The sequence below is a fragment of the Girardinichthys multiradiatus genome, chromosome 5 (genome assembly GCF_021462225.1).
Source record: "Girardinichthys multiradiatus isolate DD_20200921_A chromosome 5, DD_fGirMul_XY1, whole genome shotgun sequence".
In the NCBI taxonomy this organism is placed as follows: domain Eukaryota; kingdom Metazoa; phylum Chordata; class Actinopteri; order Cyprinodontiformes; family Goodeidae; genus Girardinichthys; species Girardinichthys multiradiatus.
The window spans coordinates 20,729,778-20,750,133 of NC_061798.1; the positions used below are offsets into that span (position 1 = coordinate 20,729,778).

At 40.6% G+C, this 20,356-nt stretch overlaps 1 protein-coding gene across 2 annotated transcripts; it reads right to left on the reverse strand.

The window, feature by feature from the left end:
- Positions 1-13,900: 13,900 nt before the first annotated feature.
- Positions 13,901-19,791, reverse strand: ccr7 (chemokine (C-C motif) receptor 7). 2 transcript variants are annotated; one of them, XM_047366195.1, is made up of 3 exons: positions 19,395-19,791; positions 18,204-18,253; positions 13,901-15,206 (listed from the first exon to the last, which is right to left on the reverse strand). In XM_047366195.1, the coding sequence occupies exons 1-3, from the start codon at positions 19,408-19,410 to the stop codon at positions 14,106-14,108; spliced, it is 1,167 nt and encodes a 388-aa protein (XP_047222151.1). In that variant the 5' UTR covers positions 19,411-19,791; the 3' UTR covers positions 13,901-14,105. The 2 variants fall into 2 exon arrangements, with proteins under 2 accessions (XP_047222151.1, XP_047222152.1); XM_047366196.1 differs by lacking the exon at positions 19,395-19,791 and adding an exon at positions 17,793-17,951.
- Between the last annotated feature and the right edge of the window lie 565 nt (positions 19,792-20,356).

Consider the following 20,356-nt stretch of genomic DNA (forward strand, 5'->3'; position numbering starts at 1 on the left):
TACTGCAGTGCAGTTTAATTGCAGACTATTTGAAAACTTGGGGATTTCCTATTTCATAATACTTAAGGTGTCCTTGGGCATATCCAAAGGAATCAGATGTTGCATCAGTTCTTCAAACAGTTAAGAGGTAATGATTCAGCTAAGGTGTGGAAGCTGTTTGTTACTTTAAGATCAGTTTTAAGGTGTGAAGCTGAACATTGGATCATTTCTGCTTAGCTTAGACATGTCCTCTTAAGGCACTTTATAAGACACATAGGTCCAGTTTGGCTAAAGTATTAAAAAATGTAAACTTTGTGACATTTTCTTTCGCTACAGCCACAAACTTCAAAGTATTTAATTTGGAGTCTATGTGACAACGCAATACTGTCTTGTTGTAAAGTAAAAATAAATTGGTACATTTTAAATTAAAGTCCAAAAAGTCCTCTGAGTCAAAAGTTTGTAAAACCACTTTTTGCTGCTATTTTAACTATTAGTGTTTTGGGGTATGCCTCTACCACATACATGTAGAATCTGTATTGAAAAGTTTTTTCCATTCTTCTTTGCAAAACAGTTCAAGCTCTCTGTCCCTGCCAAAGAAAAGCATCCCGCAGCATGATGTTGCCACTACCATGTTTTGCTGTGGGAATGGAATGTTTAGGGTCATATGTGTTGTTAGCTTTTTGCCACACATACCATTTTGCAAGTGGGCCAAAAGGTTTTTTGTCAGTTTGTAAGTTTGAATAAATTGTTGTGCTCCTTTGGTGTTTGGGTTTTAGTTTTCATTTGCGATTGTGTTTTCAATCATTTCTGAGTTATTTATCATTCCAATGGTTCTGCCAAATTCATTTGTTTAGTATTGTCATACGGGTGTTGCCATATTATTTCATTCTTTTTGATAAGTTTTTTAGTTAATTCAGTTAGTGTTCTGTTCTTTGTGCATTTATTCTCTTAGATCAGTGTTTCCACCTTGGTTTATAGCTCCTTAATTCAGCCCATTTTGTCTTCATTCTTCCCTGTTTGCTCTCTGCCTCAGCTGTTCCAAATATCTCTCCAATGTCATTCTCCATTCTCCTGGTTTTCATTTTTCTTTAATGGTTTTCTAGTTATGCTGCTGCAGCTCCTGTTCTATCTGTGATTCCCCTCAAAGTTATATTTGTTTATTTATCTTTAAAAAAATGCTGATTTCCAGTTACTGTCATCATCGGTGTTTGGGTTCTTTACAAACCTCATCATTACATAAATAAATAATTATTGTGGTAGGTTTACAGTTGTACTCTTTCCATTTACAGATGTTTGATTAAACAGTACTGCCCACTAAGATGTTTAAAGATTTGGAAATTATTTTATAACCTATTCCTAATTTGTGATTGTAACGTGGCAAAATGTGAAAAAATAAATAAATCATCCGGATTTGTTGATCTAATCTTACTTGTAAACTACACATGCATGTGCGTGCACATGTTCTGATTCCTATTTTATGTTTTATTATTTTCTCTGCCAGTTTCCAGTTTTTTTTTTTTTTTTGCTCTCCGTTTTCCTCTCTGTCCTGCCAGTTACAACACCTATTCATTTTGCAGTCACTCCCACCAGTACATTTTTGCTCTTTTTGTTAGATTATGCTCTGTGTACTTGTTTTGTACTGTGCCAGGTTCAGTTCCTGCGTCATCCGATCTGGATTCCTGGTTTTTAGTTACCTGCTCAGCAGCCTGCTTGGATTTGTTGTAGTTAAATAAAAGTTCCTCTTCTTTTCAGTCGTCCACCCTTGGCCTTTGAGACTGCATTCAAGTTCCACTGCAGGTTCCACTGCATCGCATCCTCTTATTAAATGTTTCTGAATTTCAAAAAGAAAATTTTGTTAATCCCATCCAACCTCGATGTTTTGCTACAAGTTGTACTTTCATAATAATATTCAGCATCTGAATACCACTCTGCTGCAGACAGTGAAATGCTGCAGAGAAATGCCAGCTTCTCATTTAATTTAATTTAATTATATTCACACTAGCTTCATGCTGCGTTATGTTGTGCAGAAAGTACAGTAAAGCTAATAAAGAACGTTCTCAGAATCTTTAAGGCATTAGCCTTAACTCCAACAGCCTTAAACTGTCTAATTCCATTTTAGTGTTGCTGATTTCCTAACTGTCAGTTCCTGTGCACGTCAGTCTGACTTTAGAGACAGCTGGTGATGACGGGGAGAAATGAGCCCACCTTGTCTATAAAGAATCATGATGAATGCTGACTGCTGACTCACAATGACCTGTAAAGTTGGGGAAGTAAGCACCCCATTTGAACTTTTCCACATCTTGTCACATTCCAACCACAAACATCAATGTATTTTATTTGGATTTTATGTGAGAGACCAACACATAATGGCATATAATTAATCTGTTGGAGAAAATCAGTGAACAAACAGCATTGTGAAAACCAAGGTCCAAAAAATTTTAAAGCAGGGTTAGGCTATTAAACAATATTCCAAGCTTTAAAAATTTCACAGAGCACCGTTCAATCCATCCATCCATTTCTATACCCGCTTCTTCTGTAGAGGGTCACGGGGGAGCTGGGGCCTATCTCCAGCAATCTGGTGGGGTACACCCTGGACAGGTTGCCAGTACAATGCAGGGCAACACAGAGACACACAGGACAAATAACCATGCATACCTAGGGAAAATTTAGAGCGACCAATTAACCCAACAGTCATGTTTTTGGACTGTGGCAGGAAGCCTGGGGTACCCGGAAAGAACCCACACATGCACACAGGAGAACTTGCAAACTCCATGCAGAAAGCTCCCAGGCCGGGATTCTAACTGTTAAATCCATCATCTAAAAATTGATAGATTATACTACATTTGCAAATAAGGACAGGGGAACCAATATGGCTGGAACGGCCCAAGTCTGACCTAATTTTAAGTACACTGCTCAAAAAAATAAAGGGAACACTTAAACAACACAATATAATTCCAAGTAAATCAAACTTCTGTGAAATCAAACTGTCCACTTAGGAAGCAACACTGATTGACAATCAATTTCTCATGCTGTTGTATAAATGGAATAGACAACAGGGGGAAATCTTTGGTGATTAGCAAGAAACACTCAATAAAGGAGTGGTTCTGCAGGTGGGGACCACATACCACTTCTCAGTACCGATGCTTTCTGGCTGATGTTTTGGTCACTTTTGAATGTTGGTGGTGCTTTCACACTCGTGGTAGCATGAGACGGACTCTACAACCCACACAAGTGGCTCAGGTAGTGCAGCTCATCCAGGATGGCACATCAATGCGAGCTGTGGCAAGAAGGTTTGCTGTGTCTGTCAGCGTAGTGTCCAGAGCCTGGAGGCGCTACCAGGAGACAGGCCAGTACACCAGGAGACGTGGAGGAGGTCTTAGGAGGGCAACAACCCAGCAGTAGGACCGCTACCTCCGCCTTTGTGCAAGGAGAAACAGGAGGAGCACTGCCAGAGCCCTGCAAAATGACCTCCAGCAGGCCACAAATGTGCATGTGTCTGCACTAACGGTTAGAAACCGACTCCATGAGGATGATATGAGGGCCCGACGTCCACAAATGGGGGTTGTGCTCACAGCCCAACACCGTGCAGGACGCTTTGTATTTGCCAGAGAATACCAGGATTGGCAAATTCGCCACTGGCGCCCTGTGCTCTTCACAGATGAAAGCAGGTTCACACTGAGCACATGTGACAGACGTGACAGAGTCTGGAGACACTGTGGAGAGCGATCTGCTGCCTGCAACATCCTTCAGCATGACCAGTTTGGCAGTGGGTCAGTAATGGTGTGGGGTGGTATTTCTTTGGAGGGCCACACAGCCCTCCATGTGCTCGCCAGAGGTAGCCTGACTGCCATTAGGTACCGAGATGAGATCCTCAGACCCCTTGTGAGACCATATACTGGTGCGGTTGGCCCTGGGTTCCTCCTAATGCAGGACAATGCTAGACCTCATGTGGCTGGAGTGTGTCAGCAGTTCCTGCAAGATGAAGACATTGAAGCTATGGACCGGCCCGCCCGTTCCCCAGACCTGAATCCGATTGAGCACATCTGGGACATCATGTCTCGCTCCATCCACCAACGTCACGTTGCACCACAAACTGTCCAGGGGTTGGCGGATGCTTTAGTCCAATTCTGGGATGAGATCCCTCAAGGGGCCTTCCGCCGTCTCATCAGGAGCATGCCCAGGCGTTGTAGGGAGGTCATACAGGCACGTGGAGGCCACACACAATACTGAGCCTCATTTTGACTTGTTTTAAGGACATTACATCAAAGTTGGATCAGCCTGTAGTGTGTTTTTCCACTTTAATTTTGTGTGTGACTCCAAATCCAGGCCTCCATTGGTTAATAAATTTGATTTCCATTGATGATTTTTGTGTGATTTTGTTGTCAGCAGATTCAACTTTGTACAGAACAAAGTATTCAATGATAATATTTCAGTCATTCAGATCTAGGATTTGAGTGTTCCCTTTATTTTTTTGAGCAGTGTATTTTGAATGATGAAGGAATTGAATGCATCTAAACATCCAATCAAAATCAAGAAACACATTTCTGGAATGTTGTGGAATTTTCTTATCAAAGTGGAGAGAAGTTGACTCACAAGAAGAGACAAAATCCGGACTTTGTCTTAATACGTTTTATTCAAAGGCATTCAGCGTTTGAATGACTCTGTCACCGAGCAAGTCAGTTGAACAGAGCCCCGAACGCTATTTTCACACAGTATTTATACCAGAACAAGACAATGTTATCTCAACTGCAAAGAGTCCATGTTCATGACTCCAACCCTTCTTCAGTTCAACAGTGACAAGGTTATCTAGGAACAGACCTAACTGCCCTTCCTGACATTGTCCTAAAGATAGGTCTGAACCATCAAACTTCTGACAGCTTCTTCCTCTAACACAGATGTTCTGAGGAGTAAGACAAAAAAGGTCATACACTGTGAAATGCTTACTGCAAGAATTTCCATCACACTCCCTTCTTCTGATTACAAGATAATCACAATGAAAGGAAAATTCTTCAAAACCATCACCCCTCTCAGCTAACAGATCATCCAAAACCATTCTAGTTTGCAAACTCATAGTTCTTATAGCCTGCTGCTCCGTAGTTAGAACAGTGAAACCTTCCTCAGATAAAGCAGTAAGATTTTCTAACTCAACTGACAACTCATTAATCCTTTGGGTGGCGTTAGCAGCACCATAATTAGGAAAAATTGTACCCAAAATCCTTTCCAATGTGGGATCCTAGCTCTCTTTTGCCATTTGAGCATTGTCTTCCTCTCTAATAATGGGCTGATTGAATCATAAGTCGTGACTGTAGGTAGTAAATGAGCTAGATAACATACTCCAGACCAATTAGCAGGCAGATACAGATATGATCTGTTTCCACACATCCAAATCATGTTCTTAGGACACGAGAACCCATCTCTACTAGGAAAAGTAACAAGAACCCTGGTTAATTTACCTGCCATGCCTTACAATTGACTTCCATTCGGTAAGGCTGTAAGATTAAGAGTTAACACAAAAGGATCTGGAGCCAAAGATTCTGAAATAGTATAAGGATCAGTTCTGACAGGACAAGGTCTAGATGTATTAATGTGGGTCAAGGCACATGAAACTGGTATAATAGTTTTACAACCCTCCATCTTTCCAAGGAAATAAGGTGTGCTTTCCTCCTGAGCAATACAAATATCTGGATCTTTAATCGGATTTCTATTACCCCGAAATCTATAAAGAGTTCCTGTAGACGCACACGTTAAATTAGTCTCACTAGAAAATTTACTAACATTTCTGCTTTTCCGTACAGCATAATTCCTCACCCAAGGAAAAATGACCTCCACCAACCGGTTATCTGGAAAGAAAGTAGCTAGAGTATAAGCAGTATCAATAGGAACTGGTACCAAAAATAGTTGATCAATAATAGCATGTGGAATCAAACAACAAACATAGCAACTATCATTTCTTATCTTCCTCACGGTTTGATGCATTAGTTGCCACCAGACATTATCAGTATGATCATAGTAGTCAGAAAAGTGATGAATCTCTCTTCGAATCAGCTGATGAGTATTATTAACACAATTCCTCAAATTAGCCTTACATTGTCTTTGCTGCACCTTTTCCCAAATGAACACAAGAGTTATAAAAATACTTGAAATACCAATCATTAGCATCAGAACAGACCATCTTCCGTATAGCTGCATCGTGACCTTGAAGTGGAATGTCCTTTCTTCTGGTACAGAAAGCAAACAGTTTTTTCTCAAAGAAAACAAATTATAAACAACTTAAAAAAACAAAAATCCTGCTGCCTCTCCTGAGTGGCTTCTGCGCTTCAAGCTGCCCTGTTACCAGTCTGGTACAGGTGGGCGGTCATAGGAAGCTCCTCTAGAAATATATTTAGAAACAGGAACTCTAACCTGCTGGACGTTAGGCTTCCATAGTCCAACTTATGATTTCTAACTTTCAGGCAATGCGATGGCCTTAAGTAGATTCTGAAATAACGTTGCACTGCCCAAGGGATTATTGTGCCCTTGTAAGAACAGTGTTCTTCAACCACCTCTTCAATCACTCGCCAGTGATCAGCTTACAGTTCTTTGTCTTGTGGTGGTCCGCTGTCCTCACACCTTTCAGCCGTGGATGATCCAGTTAAATATTATAATTTTATGGACCCAAAATCTATGGCTTACGGGCTTCAGGAGTCCAGGAACCACAAGTTCAGTACTACTGCATTGAACAATGGTGTTAACTTTCTGCAGAGATTGAAGGATTGGCTAAATATGTTATTTCTGCTTGGACAACAATCAGATTTAAAATCACTAGTTCACAGCTCCTAATTTACCTCAGATCATATTTGCTCCTAACCCAGTTCATAAGAAGCTTCAGACAAACATTATGCTAAAAAGCCAAAAACAAAACAAAAACCAGATCTGTTTTAAAATAAAGAAAAAGCATGCTTAAAAAACTTGGTACTGTGGTGGAAAATAACTCCACGGTTCTGAAGGCCTTTTTATGCAGAGTCTTTTAGGAAACATGAGATTAGTTTAATTTTTGTGTGTGGTACCAGTCCAATCAGATTCTTTCTAAATAACCCCATTTTTCATACTCATTTTAAAGGTTTGTTTTACCAAGGGAAATGTGTTTAACAGAACCAATTACTCTCAAAAGTTTTAAAAGTTTTAGCTGGTGATATCTTAGAAAACAACTAGTGTTTTAATATTTCTATGCAACACAGAACTGATCAGGTTTCTGTTTCCTTCTCCAAAGGGAGAAAAAAGGAAACTGCAGAACCAAGCCTTTCATAGTTTTTTTGTCAGGACCTGATATAAGGTACAGTGTAAATCAACACGCTGCATGAATCAGAAGAGGGAAGAAAAAAACCTAATATAACCTCTTCCCAGCAGCTGCTGTGAAAATCAATGAATTTGTACCTTCCATAAGCGTCAGTTAGCACTTGCGGACAAAAACTGCACCCCACTGTAAGTACTGTGTCAGAGACTGTATGAAGACCATCTGCAGTAGAACTAAGCCTGTTTTAATGAGGTCTCTACCCATTAGATTTATGGGATACAAAATCTGACAACAGAAAATAATACCTGAAGGAGAAACCCATCAGGTTTTACGCATGCGCTGGGTTTTAAAAATGCTCCTTCATGAGATCTGTCCTGAGAATAACATAGAAACACTTAGTTACTGCTGAGTTTTGGAGATGTTGTAACTTCCTCTGCATTTTCATAACTTTTAATAACTAGAATAATTGACCCTGAATATTCCACGACAAAAGAGAACTTGTTTCTCTAAAAGAATTAACTGGAAAGTATCAAATGAGTTAAGTTATCACCCTTTTAAAGATACTTTTCTAACCCTAAAATAATATTTTGACCCGCTATATCTGTCCACGTCAAGCAAGCGTGTCACATGAGCAGCGGTTAATAAGCTTTCTTCATTGCAGAAAATAGGAAAAGATTTATGCAAATGTGTGTGTGTTTGTACGTTACCCACATCAGTTTCTAAATTGCTCCAGAGTCAGACTGTCATGGCACACAGTCCTCTATCAGTCCAAAAAAACAACCAGGCCCTTCCCCGGTCTGTTGGTGAGACATTCAATCATTATTTGTCCACTTTAACTTCTCCAGGAGGGAGAAAGAAGAAACTTTGCTCCGGTTTCTCTTCTGCCCGCATAAGATGCTTTCAATATAAATCCAGTGTATCACTCTTCTGGCTCTTGCAAACAGCATGGATCGTTGTCCATCTCAGTGGGTCCAGACTTCTTCTGAGCTTTGTTTTTTTTTTCTTGTAGAAAGTCACACTGCAATTTTCAACATGCAGGAAGGCAGATCTCTCTCTTTCAGGCCGTGCTGGAGAAGCGTCTCTGGCGGAGTAGCCATGGAGAAGGGCAGGTTTCTAAAATCCAGACTCAAAAACGCAGATGTTGAACTCAAATCCCATATATGTGTGTATTTGTGTGTGAGAGAGGCAGAAGAAAAGTTTAGTATAGGTTCAGATTTTGCACAAAGAAATATTATCAGTCAGTCAGTCAGTTGTCCCCCTGCCTGTCACTTCCTTCCACAACATGCACTATACTCCTTTCTAAAACAATTTTCTTTTCGACTCTCTAATGTCCCTTTTCACTTTTACCTTTTTTTCCGACTGATCGCAATATTTAAGACAAACGAAACTTCCTTCAGGAAAGTTTGAACTCTTTAACCCCTTAATTGATGCACTCTGTGCTTTTTAATCTTTTCCTTATGTTTTTTTATCTTTCCATCAACTGTTTTACTTGAAACTATTTAAACTATTTAACTTATTTACACTCAAACTTCCACGCTGTGAAAAACCAAACTTATCTTCCAAATTAAAGCACATTTAACACAATCATCCCCACTTTTTCCTTTCATTATTTTATAAATCAGAGTATGAAGAAGGAGACACCCCTGATGCCTCAAGGTTCCGGAACCATTTTTTTTTTTTACCTGTTCAGCGGCACGTCTGCCCACTGGCTTTTCTCCTTTATGAGGTGTAGAAAATTGCTAAAAACCACCCGCAAAACCCTGTGTTTTGCTTTATCCCATTGTTACCAATGAGAACCTCCCTGCCATTCCTTTTGCAGGGTGACCGGGCCCTCAGCTGATGTCCTCCCTCTCGCAACTCTGGAACCTAATTAATTAGTTAGGAGATGATGGTTAATGTGTAATAAAAATAATAATATACATTATATCCTACAGAGCAACTTCTCACCCAGATATATTTGAAGACAAATAGTTCGGATCTAATCGTCCAGAAGCCGCAGGCGGGCACCAGAACTCCCCTCCGTAAAATGGAAGTGGACTGAGAACAACTCTCAGGCTGGCCAGGCCTCCGTGTCCTGTCCTGCGGTCTCCTCTGGCACGTTAGATCCTGTTCGTGACGCCAAAATTGTTGTGGAATTTTCTTATCAAAGTGGAGAGAAGTTGACTCACAAGAAGAGACAAAATCCGGACTTTGTCTTAATACGTTTTATTCAAAGGCATTCAGCATTTGAATGACTCTGTCACCGAGCAAGTCAGTTGAACAGAGCCCCGAACGCTATTTTCACACAGTATTTATACCAGAACAAGACAATGTTATCTCAACTGCAAAGAGTCCATGTTCATGACTCCAACCCTTCTTCAGTTCAACAGTGACAAGGTTATCTAGGAACAGACCTAACTGCCCTTCCTGACATTGTCCTAAAGATAGGTCTGAACCATCAAACTTCTGACAGCTTCTTCCTCTAACACCGATGTTCTGAGGAGTAAGACAAAAAAGGTCATACACTGTGAAATGCTTACTGCAAGAATTTCCATCACAGGAACAAACTGGCTGATGAAGTCATATGACATGTTCACCACGGTCAATGTACTTCTCATGCAGAGAACTGCTATTTTACAGCTTTGTTTGCTAATTAGCTTTTGCTATTAAGAAGTGGACTGATGAAAGCAGATGTTACAGGCCTGCTTTGACTGCACAGATTGGATTGTTTTTGAAACTTCAGCCACTGATTTAAACCAACTTACTGAAATGGTGACATCATACATCAGTTTTCTGTAAGGACAAGTGTGTGCAGACCAAGACCTTCACCAATAACACTAAACCTTGGTTCACTCCTCATCTGGGGCAGCTGTGCAGGGATAAGAAAGAGGCTCACAGCAGTGGGGACCGGGCCCTGTATAAGCAGGCCAGGAACAAAATGACCAAGGAGATCGAAGCAGTGAAGCTACAGTGAGAAGCTAAAGAAAAGCTTCTCACATGGAGACCCTTCTGCTGTTTAAAATGGTTTAAAAAACCTGACTGCCTACAGGTGACCTTTCCCCCCACTCTGAGCAGAATCCTCGCCTGGCAAATCAATTGAATGGCTTCTACTGCAAGCATAGCAACAATTCACACCTCAACCCAACTCCTCCACATCCCATTCAGACACAAATTCTTGCCATACACCAACCACCCTCCTACCTTCAGAGCTCCCTACCTGCATCTCATAGGAAGATGTAAATTGGCTCTTTTAGCGCCTGAAAACAAGCAAGACCTCAGGACCTGATAATGTCTCCTCATCATACTTGAGAGCCTGTGTCGACCAACTGGCACCCATCTTCACAAGATCTTCAACAAATCATTTGAACTCTGTGAGGCTCCCTCCAGCTTCAAATGCTCCACAATCATCCCAGTACAGGAGGTGTATTGGCTGGTACGCTAATGGAATTCAACCCACCTGGAACTCAACCCACTCAAGACTTTGGAGATGATGGTGGACTTTCGGAGAACACCACCTCCACACACACCCCTCACCATCCTCAACAACACTGTGTCTGCTGTGGACCATTTCCGGTTCCTAAGAACCACCATTTCTCAAAACCTGAGATGGTCTTCACACATAGACACTGTTCGGAAGAAGGCCCAGCAGAGACTGTACTTCCTGAGTCAACTCAAGAAGTACAACCTTCCACAGGAGCTGCTGGTCATCTTCTACACTGCCATAGTTTAGTCTGTTCTTTCTTCGTCAATCTCAGTGTGGTTTGGCTCATCAATAAAATAGGACATATCCAGACTGCAACGAATAATCAGGACTGCAGAGCGAATCATCGGGGCAGACCTTCCCTCTATCCAGGACTTATACAGGTTTAAGGTCAGGAAAAGGGCAGCTAACATCTCTGCAGACCCCACACACCCTACACACAAACTGCTTAGGCTTTTACCTTCAGGTTGGCGCTACAGAGCACTGCCTGCTAAAACCAGCCCCCACAGAGACAGTTTCTTCCCCCAGGCTGTTTCTCTGATGAACACTTGACATTCAGAGGTCCAGAACAACACCATGCATACTTGGTGGATCTCACTTTGTATTCTGTTATAAAGTCACTTGTGTATATATGTACATTTAAAAAAGATATTTTTTATTATCCACTGATTTATATACAAAAAACTAAAATCTTCACTGAGAGCAAAGTGTACCAGAGTCAAATTTCTTTGCCTGCACAAACAGGGCAATAAAGCTAATTCTGATTCTGATTTTGATTCTAACAAATGAATCATAGAAGATACATTTTTGGAGGGGTAGTTTCAGTAAAAGGTGGAAATTGGCCAGCTGACTCTCTAGCGGACTTTGAAATCTTTGTTGAGTCCTAAATACAAAACTCTACATCCCTTTATCATTCCAGACAACTGGTTAGTTCTGATGAGAGGTTCTGTGACGGGAGCCTCTGATTGAGCTGAGATCCGTTTTGCAGATTGTTCAGTGTTTAATGTTATTGCTCATGTCTAGTTTGCAACTGACACTGGGTACTTCTGCCTGCTTAGTTGTTTGCCTGCACTTTTGAGAAACATTTTCACTTTAAATGTCCCATTTACAGTCTCAGCAGGTTGTCCCACCATTCGCAGCCCAGACCTCTGTGATTACAAAGTGATGCTCAGTGGCAATGGATACCACATCTGCTACAATAAGGCTGTTTCCAGAAAGTGTGCAAGCTTCAATGCTGAGAGCTCTTTCTGATTGTTCGGCTCTGAAATGTTTTTCAGGTTAACCATGACCCAAAAAATACAGTTTGATGTGCAAGCAGCATGCATGGATCTATTATTGGCAGTAGATGTTTTGGGAGAGATTTTACTGCATGTTTGGTGTAGCTATATGAGTATGTTGAGTATGACCAATATTTCATTATAGGGTGTTTTTTCTATGTTAGTTATAAATAGGCTTCAAAAACAAGTTTTAGAGGCTGTCCACTGTCAAAATATGTTTTAAACACCAGTTCTGACTTGCTATCAGGCCACTGTTCTTCAAATCAATGTTTCATGGCCATGGTAATAACCCTTTGGTGCATTAAAGGGCACCTCATACATTAAACCATATTGAAATTGCTCTAAAATGATGTAATCATATTTGTCTTTTTGTCATTTTGTCTATAGTTGTTAGGCTTGAATTGATATGTTTTTTAAGCCCAGGTCACAGAAAGATTTACAAAAAACTCTAAAGTGACCCGGGAGGTGGTCCACTTACTTCCGGGGTGGAGACAGGCAGACCGCCCCAGCACCAGCCCAGACTAGTTCCAGCACCTCCCAAACCCGAGCGACTCCAGCCCAGACACCTATGAACCCCATCCGGAGAGGGGGCCACGTATAAAAGAGAGGTCTACCTGGTCCAAACGTGCCTGACAACCAGAGCCGTCCCAGGATGAAACAGTCCCAAACCCCTATGAATTCGGATATCAACCCAATGAGCCCCCCACCCCTCATGAATCTCCCCACAGCGCCACCCCCTACCAGGACACGGATATATCGATAGACACATGCCCCCAAACCCAAACCAGGGATCAAGATCCAAAAAAATCCAAACGATCCCGAAGAGCGAAAAAGCCGTTTTAATTAACCAGTTTCCTATGTTATTGTCTCTAAATTTCAGTATCTTTGAGTCACTACATGTCATTTATGAATAATATGAACAGTTTTAGACACACACCCCAGAGGAACTCCTTAATTTGTGTCCTTGTGAGTCAATGGCATTTCTAGACCAAATTTACCAGGGTGGCAGGGTGGCGCCAGTATTTTTTCATTGGGGCACAGAAGAATAAAACAGAAAAACAGGGCAATATTTCACCTTTTAGTATATTAAGTGAGCCACAGAGCCAAAGAGCCACTTGAGGCTCTGGAGCTGCAGGTTCCAGCCTCCAGATCTAGCAGATGAAAATGTGAACCTATCTCAATGGGACTGAAATTAAAAGTGCAACACCTTAATTTTTAATTCATTGTTAATTGTCCAAGGGTAAAATCAGTTATGGTTTCTGTGCCAGCATATGTCATCACAAGAAACTGATTTAGTATTATGTCTTCAGTACAGTGGCCAGGGCCAGTTCTAAAGGGCCACTGGCGTCTGTTGGCCCCGGTCTAGAACCACCTATGATGTAAGTGAATTTGTATTCGCCTATTCAAACAAATTTCATTGTTTTTTTTAATGAACTCATTACCCAGTTCAGTCCAACCCCTGTGATGCCATAATGTTCCAGTTTTGTGAATAATCTTATCATCAATGGTATCAAGTGCTTTCTTTACATCTATAAATATTCCTGCTGAATATCTTTTATTGTCTATAGCAATTGGGATTTTTCAACCTATTTCAATAATGCTGGAGATGTTGATCTTTCTTTTCTGAAACACTTTTGAATAGCAGAAAGCAGTTTGTGTTTCCCAATGGAATCATCTAATCTTGCTGTTAATAGATTTTATTTACAAAATCTAGGAATATCAAAAACAGGCCTGTAATTAGGAAAATTGGGTTTTTACCTGCTTTTTAAAGGGGTGTTACATCAGCTATTTTCACGTTATTCTGAAATTAACCGATGTAAGACGACAAGTTACAAATTTGTGTAAGGGGTTTTTCAGTTTCCCCAATGACATCAGCCTAAGTCTTTCATTTATTATAGCCGGTAACAGAAGTAATGTGAATTCCGCTTTTATTTGACATTTAAACTGCATGCACTGAAAATCAGCAGATAAACAGCAAAAAAAAGATGGTTTATTATGTTTTTTTTCAACAACTCTGACAAAGCCAAAAGGTGCCATAACTCACACAACTTGCAATTATATAACTTTTGCTATGTACACAGTAAGCTGATATGCTTTGAAAAGAAAACAGTTTGTATTATTCCATTGCAAGTTCTTTGAATGAGAAGTTGACACCTTTAGGAGCAAAGGAGGTGGTGGTCTCAGTGTCAAAGCCTGCTGAGCTCCTTCTCCGACCGCAGGTGTATCTGTAGAACCTCTCCTGGCTCATGCAGCCAAAGTCCTTCAGCAGCTTCAGTACGTCATGACGGAACTTAACGCCGATGAAGGCGTAGACAAAGGGGTTTAGGCAGCACCTCAGAAAGGCCACATACTGTGTGATGTCAGTGGCCAACAGGAGACTGTTGTCGTATTTGCAGTTTGCTGTTCCTCCGGTTCCTATGATGACCGTGGTCCAGAAGAGGAAAATGTTGTAAGGCACCTGGGAGACCATGAAGACAACTACAACGGTAAGAATCACCTTGATGGCCTTGTTCCGCTCAAAGCTACGAGCCTGGCAGAGCGTCTGGATGATGCATGTGTAACAGAAGCTCATGACCAGGAGTGGAACAAAGAAACCCAACACGATCTGGCTGGCCTGGAAGCCAACTCGTAGCTGGTTGTTGTTGGTGGAGAATGGAGAGCAGGTGTTGTTGCTGATGTTGGTGTACAACATTTCTGGCAGGGAGCAGATCAGCGCTAGCACCCAAGCAGCAGTGGAGGACAACTTGCTCAAAAAGACAGCCTTTGAGCGAAGGCCGTGGGTGGAGATGGCCTTGGCGATGGCAAAGTAGCGGTCGATGCTGATGAGCGAGAGGAGGAACATGCTGCTGTAGAAGCTGACCTTGTAGACGGTGTGCATGGCTTTGCACACAAACAGCCCCAGCATCCACTCCGCCATAGAGTTGGCCACCCAGAAGGGGAGCGAGAGAGCAAAGAGCAAGTCAGCAAAGGACAAGTTGAGCAGGTACACATCCGTCATGTTCTTGAGGCGCTTGAAGTAGAAGACGGTGGCAATGACTAGCAGGTTTCCAGCCACCCCCAGCAAGCAGATAATGGTGTAGAAGAAAGGCATAAACAGGCGCCGAAACTGCCGGTTTGACTCTTTCTCGCAAACCACAGGAAAATCAGAGTAATCCTGTGAGGGAGATGAGTAATCGACATCATCCAAGACTGTGGAATTTTCTAGATTCTCAGACAACTGCAACCAAATAACAAGGAGTGACATGATTAGCTTATTCAGTCAATCTTACTGGTAAGGTGCACATTTTAAAAGCTACTTCCATAGAGGAAATGGCACTTGCAAAACGAAAGCTAGTGGTTTGTGCTGCTGAATCCTTCTGTTTGGATGCACCCTCTACAGGCGCATTTCAATACAGTGCCACCTGAAAATATTCACAGCCCTTCACACATTACAGACTTATTCTGAAATATTTGAGTATTTTTATTCCTAGAGATCTGCACACAGTAGCCTGTAATAAGGCTAAAACAGCTTTCAGAAGATATGCAAATATTATTGCCAAACTCTTGTTAATCTAGTCTCATAAGTATTTACACCCAATGCTCAATATTTTCTTAAAGCAACTTTTGCAGCAATCACAGCCCGAAATCGTCTTGGGCTTATCACTACAAGCTTGTCACACCTGATTTGGGATATTTTCTGTAATTGCTCTCTGCAGTTTTTCTTAACTTCAGTCAGGTTGGATGGGCAGCGTCGGTAGAAAGACAGTTTTAGGTCTTTCAAGAAATTAGACTGAAGTTTGGGTTCCACCCGGGCTGCTCAAGGACATCCACAGACTTCTCCTGAAGCTGCTCCTTTGTTGCCTTGCCTGTGTGCTCTATGTGGGCTTGTCACCCATTTCCTGACACAGAAAAACATTCCCACAGCATAATGATAGCACCACCATGCTACACAGTTTTTCTCCAGACACTATGCTTGGAGTTCAGGCCCAAAAGTTCAGTTTTGGTTTCATAGGACCAAAGAATTATGTTTTTCCTTGTCTGACAATTTCTATGGTGCGTTTTGACAAAATGCGATCTGGGTGCCATGTTTGTCTGGACATTCTACCAGAAAGGCAAGCAGTGGTTGAGTTTTTGGATGCTTCTCCCATCTCCTCAAGGGAAACCCGGAGCTCCACCTTTGTAGTAATTGGTTTTATGGTTAACTTTCTGATCAGTGCCAACCTTCTGCAGTTACTTAGGTTGTATGGGTAACCAGATCTTAGGAGGGTTTTGCTGGTTACAGCCTTTTTTTAAATTTCCAAATATTGGAGACCTCTGTGCTTCAGAGGGGGGTTCAGTGTTGCTAGGTCAACAGACAATTCTTCTGACTTCATTGCTTGGTTTCTGGTATGATATGCACCATCAGCTGCAATACCTTAGATAAACAAGTGTGTGGCTTTCCAAATTATGTCCAATATACTGAACAGGCCACAGATGGACTCCAACCAAGTTGAAAAGCATTGCAAGGATAATCAGTGGAAATCAAATGCACTTAAGCTCAGTTCTTAGTGTCATACCAAGGGGTGTAAACACTTATATTTGTATTATATTTAATGTTTACTATTTAAAAACATGTTTTCAAAAATGTTTAAAAACATGTTTCCACTTTGTAATTATGGGCTATTTTGTGTAGAACTATACTCAAGTTGGTTTTAGACTCGGTCTTTAATGCAACAAACTGTGGAAAAAGTGAAGGGGTACGAATACTTTCTGGTAAATTCCAATTTCACAAAAAAGCTCATTTATTTCAGTCATGGATTTCAAAACGTTAAACATCAAACATTGTGATATATTTCAATGATTAATTTCTGTCAAAGATGATCATGGATTACAGTTAATGAAAACCCCAAATTCAGTCACTCAGGAAATTTAAATATGACAAAAGACCAATAAAAATGGTACATCACTGTTATGTTCTTGCCTATATTATTATGAGGAAGACTTCAGTATTGATAGTTGCCCTGCAGATAGTCATTGATATCCCCAACAAGAAGGGTAAGACAAACAATGTTATTCCTGTAGAAGCTGACATATCTGTATCCAAGCATAATAATGGAAAGCTGAGTGGAAGGAAAAGATATGGCGGAAAAATGTGTACAAGCAATAGGGATACGTGTAGCCTTAAGAGGATTGTAAAGCAAGGACCATTAAAGAGTTTGGGGGAGAATCACATGGCATGGACTATAGCTGGATTTAGAGCTTCAAGTCCCACCACACACAAATGTATTCAGGACGTGGACTACAGCTGTCACATTCCTTGGGTTAAGCCACTCCTGAACCGGGGACCACATCACAAGACTTACCTGATCTCAAGAGAAAAAGGACTGGACTATTTGGTCAGTTGTCCAAAGTCCTCTTTTCAAGATGAAAGTTTTTTTTTTTTTCTTTATTGGAAACCAAGCTCCCAGAGTCTGGAGGAAGAGCGGAGAGGCACAGCATTTAGGTTGCCTAAAGTCCATTGTTAAGTTTCCACTGTCAGTGAGGATCTGGGGCGTCATGGCATCTGCTGGTGTTGGTCCACTGTGTTTTAGCAAGTCTAAATCCAGCACAGCCATCCAACAGGACATTTTAGAGTACTTTATGCTTCCCTCCCCTGACAAGCTTTATGGGGATGCTGTCTTCATCTTACAGTACAAACCTGACACATGTCCACATCTGTTCACAAAAGTACCAATATCTGCTTTGATGAGCATATTACTGCAAAACTATGTTATATTGTCAAAAGAAATATGAGGGGCACCAGACACAACAATACAGGTGACACAAAGATTGCTGGTAGAGTTACCTGGACTTATTTTACAGCTTCGCAGGGCCACAGACCGATCACCTCCATGTTACGCAGCGTTAACATAGTAATTCATGCAAAAAGAGTCCTGACAAAGTGTTGAGTGTATATAATTTACAGTACATGGACAAGCTTGTCGGTAGGTTCAGCAGCACATTTCTGTAGTAAAAAAACAGACAGTCCTATGTAAAATTCAAATCTTCTTAGAAGTTGATTTTTGGGTTTTCATTTGCTGTAGGCCATAATCATCTAAATTAACAGATATAAACATTTTAATATACTGTATATGATATATCAGTTTTACATTTGAACTACAGAAAAAAAATCAGCTAAACAATGATATTCTAATTTACTTAGATGTAATTTACTTAGATCTAATTTACTTTTATTCATATTTACAACTTGCCTTACCGTTATTTTAATGATCTTTGTAATCACAGTTGGTAGAAGGCTTTGGTGATCTAAAAAAAACACATATGTGACAGATCGTTACACTCAACAATGTCACTTTGTCTTCTAGGCTTTCTGTCAGAGAACAGAGCCTAATGTAAATACTATCTAATGGCATTTCCAAGGGTAGTGCTCCTCTATATTTCCAATTTGTCCCTGAAGTTGTGACTTTTGCCTCTGTGGTTAGTTGTCCTACTTATTACAGGCGAAATGACTGTAGGTGCATAATTCATATGTCAGATTAATGGTGGCACAGTTATTGTCAAACAAAAGAGTCAGTTACTTTATACAGAAAGTGTGTTGTCACAAGTCATTCATTGTTCTTGTGGAAATCAGTCAGTCAGTCATTATCTACTGCTTATTCCATAGTGGGTCACAGGGGAACTGGTGCCTATCTCCAGCAGTCTATGGGCAAGAGGCAGGGTACACCCTGGACAGGTTGCCAGTCCATCACAGGGCAACACACAAACAACCATGCACACACTCATTCATACACCTAAGGGCAATTTAAAGTGACCAATTAACCTAACAGACATGTCTTTGGAAGGAAGCCAGAGTACCCAGTGAGAACCCATACATGCACGGGGAGAACATGAAACTCCATGCTGAAAGACTCCCAGCTGGGAATTGAACCCAGGACCTTCTTGCTGCAAGGCAACAGTACTACCAACTGCGCCACCATGCAGCCATGTTCTTGTGGAAATTCCACAGGAAATTTATCTCATTTTGAAAATTAGATTAATCACAAACAGGAGGAAAATATCTGGTCTTAAATGCTTATTTATACAGAATCTGCTGTAAATAGCGGTGCTTTACAAAAACAACAATGCTCCATTGTTAGTAAATGACAAATGAGAATAAATAAGGTGGGTTCTGCTTTATTTTATCAACAATCTATGAACTTAAACATGTTGGAATCTACAGCCATACCTATATGTACAAGGTGCTCTGAGTTTCTTGCTACTAATGTGTGGTTTTAACTCTATGATGCATTAGAATAGCAACTAGCAAAACGATAACTGCATTAAAGATAACAGGATAATCACCAAAAAATGTGATCTATTAGATCTGAGGTCATATAAAGTGCATCAAGCCCAATCATCCATCACCACAGCACATGCAACCATTCTTTTTAACTGAAAAGGTACTCACCGCCGGCAGTAGTCATGTTGACTGAAAGCTGCTCGATGTGTGACACACTGAGTGTCTGGGTTTGATGGTGGTTTCCCTTGTTTAAGAAAAAAAAACTTGCGTCCCCACTCACAAGAAACTTTTTCAGTACCCTCAAAAATCATGTGAGAACTTGCCAACCACAAACTCCAATTTAAAAGGGAACAAAGCATGAGTTTTTTCTGTTTAAAAAAGCTATTAAGAAACACAGTTTGAATTTTAGTTTAACAAAAATATGTTGTCTTCTTTTATATCAATAGACACATTATGTCTCAAAGAAGATGCAGAAATTGATCTTTTTAATTCATATCATCTTTTTATGGTTTTTTGAGCTAAATAAAATCTTGCCCCAGACACTGTGTAAGAATCTCAAAAAACAAATTTTGCATTGGTTTCCAAGATTTCTTTTGCTATGATTCATTGTGTAGTTCTTGCTTTCATACAAGGTTTTACCTGAAAAAAACAGCAGGTGCTCGAATCTTGGTATGAATCACACGCAAAAAAAAACAAGCTGCTATGTTTAAATGACGCTAAGATGCAAAGCCACAGAGTGTTGAGATGTTTTTAGCTGGCTGAACTCACCAACTTGTTCATATTTTGACTTCAAGACTGTATTTAGAATGTTTCACGTGGCTGCTCAAAAAGGTGTTAACACGATGAGCTACTGAACTTGCACGTGAAGTTAGTTTTCCCCTGTTTTACTACATTATTTAGTTGTTTGTGTACTGGACAACAGCTGGAACCATGCATGAATTACTTTTTAAAACAGACCTGCAAAGGCTGCTGCACACCTGTGCCTTTGTGGTTTAGGTTTTCTGCTTTCACTTGAGGCAGTTTTAACCACAGTGTAAAAAAAAAAAAAGCAAAAGTTCAATGTAGTGCAAATCATTCACATCTAACACAAAGCTCAGTTTAAGATTTTGTTAAATCTGATCCTAGCAGCT

Bases quoted from the DNA above. Each gene is read 5' to 3' on its own strand.
- ccr7 (XM_047366195.1), bottom strand. The intron at 15,207-18,203 runs GTAAGGCAAGTT...ATTTGGTTGCAG, and splicing joins CAAAGATCATTAAAATAACG to TTGTCTGAGAATCTAGAAAA.